This window comes from Panthera leo, chromosome D1, assembly GCF_018350215.1.
Source record: "Panthera leo isolate Ple1 chromosome D1, P.leo_Ple1_pat1.1, whole genome shotgun sequence".
Classification (NCBI taxonomy): domain Eukaryota; kingdom Metazoa; phylum Chordata; class Mammalia; order Carnivora; family Felidae; genus Panthera; species Panthera leo.
Genome location: NC_056688.1, coordinates 100,205,814 through 100,217,285, shown reverse-complemented (window position 1 = coordinate 100,217,285; position 11,472 = coordinate 100,205,814). Strand labels below are relative to the sequence as shown.

At 36.4% G+C, this 11,472-nt stretch overlaps 1 protein-coding gene across 1 annotated transcript; it reads right to left on the bottom strand.

The window, feature by feature from the left end:
* Positions 1–10,151: 10,151 nt before the first annotated feature.
* Positions 10,152–11,069, bottom strand: LOC122201295 (olfactory receptor 4A47-like). Its single transcript, XM_042907182.1, has one exon. The coding sequence runs from the start codon at positions 11,067–11,069 to the stop codon at positions 10,152–10,154; it is 918 nt and encodes a 305-aa protein (XP_042763116.1).
* Positions 11,070–11,472: the final 403 nt, after the last annotated feature.

Here is an 11,472-nt window from a genome sequence, read left to right as displayed (position 1 = left end):
TCCTAAGGGGGACTCTGTGAGTGAAATGTTGCAAGGACTACAAAGTACCAGAGACATCACTACAAGCATGAAAACTACAGACATCACAATGACTCTAAACCCACATCTTTCATAATAACACTGAATGTAAATGGAATAATAGCTCCAACCAAAAGACATAAGGTATCAGAATGGATAAAAAAACAAGACCCATCTATTTGCTGTCTACAAAAGACTCATTTTAGACCTGAGGACACCTTCAGATTGAAAGTGAGGGGATGGAGAATTATCTATCATGCTACTGGAAGTCAAAAGAAAGCTGGAGTAGCCAAACTTATATCAGACAAACTAGACGTTACTTTTTTTAATTTATTGTCAAATTGGTTTCCATACAACATCCAGTGCTCATCCCAAAAGGTGCCCTCCTCAACATTCATCACACACCCTCCCCTCCCTCCCACCCCCCATCAACCCTCAGTTTATTCTCAGTTTTTAAGAGTCTCTTATGCTTTGGCTCTCTCCCACTCTCAACTCTTTTTATTCCTTTCCCTCCCCTATGGGTTTCTGTTGAGTTTCTCAGGATCCACATAAGAGTGAAAACATATGGTATCTGTCTTTCTCTATATGGCTTATTTCACTTAGCATCACACTCTCCAGTTCCATCCACGTTGTTACAAAGGGCCATATTTCATTCTTTCTCATTGCCACATAGTACTCCACTGTGTATATAAACCACCATTTCTTTATCCATTCATCAGTTGATAGACATATAGCCTCTTTCCATAATTTGGCTATTGTTGAGAGTGCTGCTATAAACATTGGGGTACAAGTGCCCCTATGCATCAGTACTCCTGTATCCCTTGGGTAAATTCCTAGCAGTGCTACTGTTGGGTCATAGGGTAGGTCTATTTTTAATTTTTTGAGGAACCTCCACACTTTTTTCCAGAGTGGCTGCAACAATTTGCGTTCCCACCAACAGTGCAAGAGGGTTCCCGTTTCTCCACATCCTCTCCAGCATCTATAGTCTCCTGATTTGTTCATTTTGGCCACTCTGACTGGCGTGAGGTGGTATCTGAGTGTGGTTTTGATTTGTATTTCCCTGATGAGGAGCGACATTGAGCATCTTTTCATGTGCCTGTTGGCCATCCAGATGTCTTCTTTAGAGAAGTGTCTATTCATGTTTTCTGCCCATTTCTTCACTGGATTATTTGTTTTTCGGGTGTGGAGTTTGGTGAGCTCTTTATAGATTTTGGATACTAGCCCTTCAGACAAACTAGACTTTAAATTAAAGGTTGTAATAAGAGTTGAAGAAGGGCATTATATAATAATTACAGGGTCTATCCATCAAGAATAACGAACAATTATAAATATCTATGCGCTGAATACGGGAGCCCCCAAATATATAAAACAACTACTCACAAACATAAGCAACCTTATTGACAAGAAGGTGGTATTGCAGGGGACTTTAACACTCCACTTACAGAAATGGATAGATCATCTAGACACAGCACCAATAAAGAACCCAGGGCCCTGAATGATACATTGGATCAGATGGACTTGACAGATGTATTTAGAACTCTACATCCCAAAGCAACAGAATATACTTTCTTCTTGAGTGCACATGGAACATTCCCCAAATAGATCACATACTGGGTCACAAAACAGCGCTTCGTAAGTATACAAGAATTGAGATCATACCATGCACACTTTCAGACCACAATGCTATGAAACTTGAAATCAACCACAGGAAAAAGTCTGGAAAACCTCCAAAAGCATGGAGGTTAAAGAACACACTACTAAAGAATGAGTGGGTCAACCAGGCAATTAGAGAAGAAATTTAAAAATATATGGAAACAAACGAAAATGAAAATACAACAATCCAAACGCTTTGGGAGGCAGCGAAGGCAGTCCTGAGAGGAAAATACTCTGCAATCCAGGCCTATCTCAAGAAACAAGAAAAATATAAAATACAAAATCTAACAGCACACCAAAGGAAATACAAGCAGAACAGCAAAGACACCCCAAACCCAGCAGAAGAAGAGAAATAATAAAGATCAGAGCAGAAATAAACAATATAGAATCTAAAAAAAACTGTAGAGCAGATCAATGAAACCAAGAGTTGGTTTTTTGAAAAAATAAACAAAACTGACAAACCTCTAGCCAGACTTCTCAAAAAGAAAAGGGAGATGACCCAAATAGATAAAATCATGAATGAAAATGGAATTATTACAACCAATCCCTCAGAAATACAAGAAATTATCAGGGAATATTATGAAAAATTATATGCCAACAAACTGGACAACCTGGAAGAAATGGACAAATTCCTAACACCCACACACTTCCAAAACTCAAACAGGAAGAAATAGCAAACGTAAACAGACCCATAACCAGCGAAGAAATTGAATCAGTTATCAAAAATCTCCCAACAAATGAGAGTCCAGGACCAGATGGCTTCCCTGGGGAATTCTACCAGACATTTAAGGCAGAGATAATACTGATCGTTCTCTAGCTGTTCCAAAAAACAGAAAGGGAAGGAAAACTTCCACACTCATTCTATGAATCCAGAATTACTTTGATTCCCAAACCAGACAGAGACCCAGCAAAAAAAGAGAACTACAGGCCAATATCCCTGATAAATACAGATGCAAAAATTCTCAACAAGATACTAGAAAATCGAATTCAACAGCATATAAAAAGAATTATTCACCATGATCAAGTCGGATTCATTCCTGGGCTGCAGCGCTGGTTCAATATTCGCAAATCAACCAATGTGATACATCACATTAATAAAAGAAAAGAACAGAACCATATGATCCTGTCAATCGATGCAGAAAAAGCATTTGACAAAATGCAGCATCCTTTCTTAATAAAAATGCTCGAGAAAGTCAGGATAGAAGGAACATACTTAAACACTATAAAAGTCATTTAAGAAAAGCCCACAGTTAACATCATACTCAATGGGGAAAAACTGAGAGCTTCCCCCCTGAATTCAGGAACACGACAGAGATGTCCACTCTCACCGCTCTTGTTTCACATAGTGTTGGAAGTTCTAGCATCAGCAATCAGACAACAAAAGGAAATCAAAGGCATCAAAATTGGCTAAGATGAAGTCAAGCTTTCATTTTTTGCAGATGACATGATACTATACATGAAAAACCTGATAGACTCCACCAAAAGTCTGCTAGAACTGACACATGAATTCAGCAAAGTCGCAGGATACAAAATCAACGTACAGAAATCAGTTGCATTCTTATACACTAATAATGAAGCAACAGAAAGACAAATAAAGAAACTGATACCATTCACTACTGCACCAAGAATCATAAAGTATCTATGAATAAACCTAACCAAAGATGTAAAAGATCTGTATACTGAAAACTATAGAAAGCTTATGAAAGAAATTGAAGAAGATACAAAGAAATGGAATAACATTCCATCCTCAAGGATTGGAAGAATAAATATTGTTAAGATGTCAATACCACCCAAAGCTATCTACAACATTCAATGCAATCCGAATCAAAATTTCACCAGCATTCTTCTCGAAACTAGAACAAGCAATCCTAAAATTTGTATGGAACCACAAAAGACCCCAAATAGCCAAGTAATATTGAAGAAGACCAAAGCAGGAGGCATCACAATCCCAGACTTTAGCCTCTACTACAAAGCTGTCATCATCAAGACAGCTTGGTATTGGCACAAAAACAGACACATAGACCAATGGAATAGAATACAGGCTCCAGAATTGGACCCACAGAAGTATGGCCAACTAATCTTTGATAAAGCATGAAAGAATATCCAATGGAAAAAAGGCAGTCTCTTTAACAAATGGTGCTGGGAGAACTGGACAGCAACATGCAGAAGGATGAAACTAGACCACTTTCTTACCCCATTCACAAAAGTAAACTCAAAATCGATGAAGGACCTGAATGTGAGACAGGAAACCATCAAAACCCTAGAGGAGAAACCAGGAAAAGACCTCTCTGACCTCAGCCGCAGCAATTTCTTACTTGACACATCTCCAAAGGCAAGGGAATTAAAAGCAAAAATTAACTATTGGGACCTCATGAAGATAAAAATCTTCTGCACTGCAAAGGAAACAATCAAAAAACTAAAAGGCAACCGACGGAATGGGGAAAGATATTTGCAAATGACATATCGGATAAAGGGCTAGTATTCAAAATCTATAAAGAACTCACCAAACGCTACACCCGAAAAACAAATAATCCAGTGAAGAAACGAATGGACACTTCTCTAAAGAAGACATTCAATTGGCCAACAGGCACATGAAAAGATGCTCAACGTCGCTCCTCATCAGGGAAATACAAATCAAAGCCACACTCAGATACTACCTCACGCCAGTCAGAGTGGCTAAAATGAACAAATCAGGAGACTATAGATGCTGGCGAGGATGTCAAGAAACGGGAACCCTCTTGCACTGTTGATGAGAATGCAAATTGGTGCAGCTGATCTGGAAAGCAGCGTGGAGGTTCCTCAAAAAATTAAAAATAGATCTATCCTATGACCCAGCAATAGCACTGCTAGGAATTTACCCAAGGATACAGGAGTACTGATGCATAGGGGCACTTGTAGAATGCATTGGGCATTCTACCCCAATGTTCATAGCAGCACTATCAACAATAGCCAAATTATGGAAAGAGCCTAAATATCCATCAACTGACAAATGGATAAAGAAGATGTGGTTTATATATACAATGGAATACTACGTGGCAATGAGAAAGAATGAAACATGGCCTTTTGTAGCAACGTGGATGGAACTGGAGCGTGTTATGCTAAGTGAGATAAGTCATACAGAGAGAGACAGATACCATATGTTTTCACTCTTATGTGGATCCTGAGAAACTTAACAGAAGACCATGGGGGGAGGGAAAAGAAGGGGAAAAGTTAGAGAGGGAGGGAGGCAAACCATAAGAGACTCTTAAAAACTGAGAATAAACTGAGGGTTGATGTGGGGTGGGAGGGAGGGGAAAGTGGGTGATGGGCATTGAGGAGGGCACCTGTTGGGATGAGCATTGGGTGTTGTATGGAAACCAATTTGGTAATAAGTTTATTTTTAAAAAATGAAAATGAAAAGACAAGAACAGACTGCAAGAAAACATTTGCAAATTATATATCTGAACAAGGGCTTGTTTTCAAAACCCATAAAGAACTCTCAACTTTCAAGAATAATAAACAACTCAGCATATAATAGTCCAAAGAACTGAGCAGACATTTCACCAAAGAAGATACATAAGTGGCAAAACAGCACATGAAAACTGTCCAAAATCATTAACTATTCAGGAAATACAAAGCAAAACCACAACAAGGTATCACTACTGACCTATTCAAAGGACAGAATTAAAAACTTGACAATACCAGGTTCTGACAAAGGTAGAGAAAACCTAGAAATGTTATTCTCTGCTGGTAATATGCTACCCTTTGGAAAACAGTTTAAAAGTGTTTTATGAAATTATACGCTCACCATAAGACCCATCTTGCCTGCTCTTAGGAACGTATCCAATTGTAATGGGAACTTACATTCATGCAAAAAACCCATACATGAATATTTGTAGTAGTTCCACTCATAATTTCAAATATCTGAAAATAACCCAATACCTCTCAACCGAAAAAGGGATAAACAAACTCTCATATATCCATAAGATGGAATAGTGCTCAGCAATAAAAATCAATGAACTACTGATAAACACAGTGATATCCATAACTCTTAAATGCATAATAGTAAGAGAAAGAAGCCAGATTGAAAAGACTACATACTGGAAATGATCTTATATATAAATAACCCTAAATGTTCCACCAAAAACTGTTAGAACTAATAAACAAATTCAATGAAGTTGCAAAATCCAAAATCAATATACAAAATCCAGCTGCAGGGGCACCTGCGTGGCTCAGTCAGTTAAGCATCTGACTTCGGCTCAGGTCATGATCTCATGGTTCATGGGTTTGAGCCCCGCATGGGGCTTTGTGCTGACAGCTCAGAGCCTGGAGTCTGCTTCGGACCTCCGTCTGTCCCTCTCCTGCTCACACTCTGTCTCTCTCTGTCTCTCAAAAATAAATAAATCTAAAAAAATTTTTTTAATAAAAAAATGTTTAAAAATCCAGTTGCATTATACATACTAGCAATTAACCATCCAAAAACCAAATTAAGAAAATCTCATTTATAATGCCATCAAAAAGAATAAAATACTTAGGAATAAATTTAACCAAGGAAATGAATAATTTGCACCCTTAAAATGATATGACATTGATGAAGAAATTAAAGATACAAATAAAAGGAAAGATATCCTGTGTTCATGGATTGAAAGAATAAATATTATTTAAATGTCCATACTATCCAAGTTAATCTGCAGATTCAATACAATCCCTAGCAAAACTCCAATGGCAATTTTCACATAAACTGAAAAAAAAAAATCATAAAATTCAGAAAGAATTCCAAAGACCCCATGTAGCCAAAACAATCTTAAGAAAGAAAAAAGCTAGAGACATCACAAAATATATTACAAAATTACAGTAATCAAGAGTATAGTTCTGGCATTAAAACAGGTATGCAGACCCATGGAATAGAAAAGAAAGCTCAGAAATAATTACATGTATATACAGTCAATTGATCTTTGAAAACGGGGCCAGGAACATACTGTGGAGAAAGGAAAGTTACTTTGTTATGCTTGGAAAACTGGATATCAATATGCAAAAGAATGAAATTGGACCTGAGCTATTGTTTGAACATTTGTATTCCCCAAAACTCATATTTTCAAATCCTAATGTCCAATGTAATGGTATTAGGAGGTGTGCCTTTGGGAGGTGATTAGATCATGAGGGCAGAGCTCTCATGAATGAAATTAATACCCTTATAAAAGAAGCTTGTTGGTGAGGCTGTAGAAAAGGTGAAACCTTTATAAACTGTTGGTGGGAATGTAAATTGGTGCAATCACTGTGAAAAACACTATGGAAATTCCTAAAATAATTAAAAGTAGAACTATTCCTATGATATAGCAATTCTACCTCTAGGTATATATATATCCAAAGGAAATGATATCAGTATCTTGAGATATCTGCACCCCCATGCTCACTGAAGAGTTATTCACAATAGCCAAGATACAAAAACAACCCAAGTGTCTGTTAATGATGAAGGGACAAAGAAATGAGGCATATATAAACAGTGGAATATTATTCAGTCATAAAAAGGGAAATTCTGCCTTTTGAGACATGGATGAACCTGGAGGACGTTAAGTGAAATAAGCTAGATACATAAAGGCAAATACTATATGACCTCATTTATATGTGGAAGCAACAAAAAAAAAAGTCAAATTTATAGAGGCAGAGGGGAAAATGTTGATTGCCAGGGACAAGGAGTCGGCAAAATGATGTTCAAAAACTATAAACTTTCAGTCATAAGATGAATAAATTCTGAGGATCTAATATACAGCATGGTGTCTCTGGTTAATAATACTCTTATTATTTACTTGAAATTTGCTAAGAGTACATTTTAACTGGTCTTACCATTTAAAAGAAAAAGAAAAAACATGTGAGGTAATAGATGCGTTCATGAGTTTGATTGTGGTAACCACTTCACAATGTGTACATATATCAGATCAACACATATTGCATCTTAAATCTATACAATTTCAATTAGTCAATTATACCTCAATAAAGGTAGAAGAAAAAAGGACTCTATCTGGATGATTCAATTCATATGACATTCTGGAAAAGATAGAACAATAGGGATAGAAATAGATCACAATTGGCCAGGATCTAGAGGCTAGAGTAGAAGGGGCCTACAAAGATACATGGAGAAATGTTTTTGGTGATGAAACATTCACATACTGATGGTGATGGTGTTTACCATACCATACATAACTGTATGTATTTGTCAAAACTTGGGGGAAAATAGACTAAAAAAGATGAAATATGTACTATGAAGATTATATCTTATTTAAAAGTGGGGAAAAAACATTGTCTACACTGAAACAACAGACACTTGGAAAACATAATATAAGATTCTATTTGCAAAAGAGCATAAAAGAACTTTACTCAAAAAGACTACATTTACAAAGAAACACACTAGGTCTATATGAACATCAAAGAAGGTTTGTTAAATGAAAAGACCTACCCAGTTTTTGGATGAGAATTCTCAATTCTCTAAAGATATTAGCTCTTTCTAAATCAAATCGCATTGAAAATATTAATTAAACTTAGTTTTTACTAGAGCAACCTATTAAATTTTTATGTTAAAACATAAATATGAAAGAATAGACACAGTTCTGATAAGAAATAGTATGGAGTACTAGGCTTGTCAGATATCAAGGTGTCTTATAAATAAAGTGCAATTACATTGTATCTTAAATGGCACATGAATAAAAAAAAATGGAAAATAACAGAGTCTTAATTGGATCTAAGCATATGCCATATTTCAGAATACAAACTTAGGATATCAAAGCAATGGGGGAAAAGAAGGATACATCTGTACAAATACCTAGAAAAATAAATAAAATTTAATCTCTAGTAACTCCTTACATCAAAATGTAGATGGATCAAAAAATTCAATGTAAAATATATGACCACAAAACAATGAAAAAGTTAAATGTTGGAAAGCATGTGGAATATTTTGTTAACACTGAAATAGCGAAAGATGTTCTGAGCAAGATACAAAAGCCAAAGAAATTATTAAGAGATTTGATTATATAAATGTAATAATATTTCTACATGACCAAAAATATTCTGCACGCTATAATAATATCCAAACTGAATCATATCCAAATTGAATATACGCATACAATGGTGAAAGGGATAGCTTCTTCACTGTATGACTAAATCACACAAATCCACGTGGAAAAGATCAGCAATCAAATAAAGCAGGTAAAAGTCATTAATATATAATTCACAAAAGAAGAATATAATAATTTTAAACATATGAATAGATGCTCAAGTTCAATTATAGTTATTGAATTTCAATTAAAGTAATGAAACACAAGTCCTTTAATCAGATTCTAAGATACCATAAATGTTTGTCAAGCACTGGTTGATGAGAATGTGCACAAAAAGGTGTTTTCTAGACCAAGGGAAGTAGTGTAATTTGGTCCAAGCTCATGGATGATATTTGGGCAATAACTCCATTATCAACGATTTCAAATACACATACCAAATGATGGAACAATTCCACTTCTAAAACTCATACTTGAAAATTTTCACAAAGACAGAGTTATTGACCATAGAAAAAGGCTCAGGAACATGAAAAGGACTGGAAACACTAATTCTACTGTATCTTTATACAGAAGTTTTAGGCAGTATGAGGAACCTGAGAATGAATTACCTCTATAGACTGATATGGAAAGATCTTCAGAGGCTGAGTAGTAAGTGCACAAGTTATACACAGAGACATAAACACAAACACATATATGGAAATATGATTTTATTAGCAAAGATTATTAATTGAGAAGTCTTAGAAACAATGATACTCTTAGTATACTGATTACATATAGAAGAACAGGGAGACTACAGTGAGAGATGGGGAGGATGTTTATTCCATACTATGTCCCCTTAGTATGGATTCTATTTTTAATGTTTATTATTATCTACTATACTTTCAAATATATCTTAAAATGTTGGGGTACCTGGATGGTTTAGTTGTTTAAGTGTCCTACCCATGATTTCAGCTCAGGTCATGATCTTGTGATTCATGAGATAGAGCTCTGTGTAGGGCTTTGCACTGACAGCAAGGAGGCTGTAGGGGGTTCTCTCTCTGTCCCCCCACCTCCACTCTTCTCTCTCTCTCTCTCTCTCTCTCTCTCTCTCATAAAATGAATAAATAAATTTTTTAAAGTAACTATTACATTAAAATCTCGTATGTAATGGAAAGAAATTAAATAGAGAAGAAAGTCTATATAGCAACAAATATTTTAACAATGAAAAGAATATAAATAAAAGACAAGAAACTGAATAGAAATAAAATTAAGAATGAAAATAAGAGTAATAAAAGTAAATGGAGCAACTAATTATGAATTAGCGTAACTCTGTATTTCACTTATGTTTTCATTGCAGATTATTTATTGACTCCAACTGTAAATGCATTTACAGTAAAAAGGACTTCAACACTTGAGAAGACTGGCCCTAATGCTAAGTTACTCCCTTCTTCAGGGATGATACACTCACTTACTACTTCATGTGCACATTCTCTTCCACAGCTGCGTTATAGCATTTGTCATCTCAGAATTTCTCAGAGTATAGATCAGGGGGTTCAGCATGGGGGTTATGACTGTATAAAACACACTCAATGATTTGTCAATAGGGAAGGTCTTAGCAGGTCTCACATACATGAAAATACATGGCACAAAGAAGAAGACCACCACAGTGATGTGGGCACCACAGGTCTGGAGGGCTTTCCGCCTCCCTTCCGGACTAAGGTTCTTTAGAGAGTGCAAGATGACACCATAAGAGATGAGCAAGAGCACAAACACGATTGTGCACATCATCCCTCCGTTGGCCACCACTAACAGGCCAATGACATATGTGTCAGTACAGGCAAGTCTCAGTAAGGGGTACATTTCACAGATGAAATGATCAATGACATTGGGACCACAGAATGGGAGACTATAAATCGTGCTAACTTGAATGGCTGAATGCAGAAAACCTCCAACCCAGGACCCTACCAGCAGCACAACACACACCTCTTGCCTCATGACAACCAAATAACACAAGGGCTTACAGATGGCCACATAGCGGTCATAAGCCATCACCAGCAGAAGAATGACCTCTGATCCACCGAAAAGGTGCTCTGTAAATAGCTGGGTCATACAAGATTGGAAGGATATGGAGTTTTTCCCAAACAACAAGTCTGAAATCAATCTGGGGGAAATAGTAGAGAAATAAATGACATCCATAAAAGATAAGTTAGCAAGAAACAAGTACATAGTTGAGCCCAGGGTCTTACTAACAGCTAGAGTCACCACAATGAGCAGGTTGCCCACCACGGTCAAAATATAGAAGAGCAAGAATATAATAAAAAGGACCTTGTGTTCCTTTCCATCCTGTGTGAGGCCCAAGAGGACAAAGTGGGTTACATTGTTTCTGGATGCCATCCAGTCTGCATAGGAGCTGACTTCTCACATTAGAAGCAGGTGATCTACAAAACAAGGCGGAGGTGGGGGGGGGGGGACAGTTAAATGCATTATAAGATTAATTTTTTATTGATTAATTCAATTAAAGAATGTAGAAGGACTACCTGTTTGTGTGGAGTGTTTCATAGATGCTGCGGTTTCCAAGTTGACTAAGCCATGCTTTCATATACTCAGCGATAAATACATAATAATCACATCAATGTAATAAAAATATTATGAAAAGGGTTACACAATGCAAAGATCATGGGTAAGAATATATCAACCAAAGAGTAAATGCAATCAGAGAAGACTTCCCAGAGAAAACAAGGCTTTAGCTGACTTTTAAAGGGAAAATGGAAGGACAAGAAAAGAGAACAAGGGAATT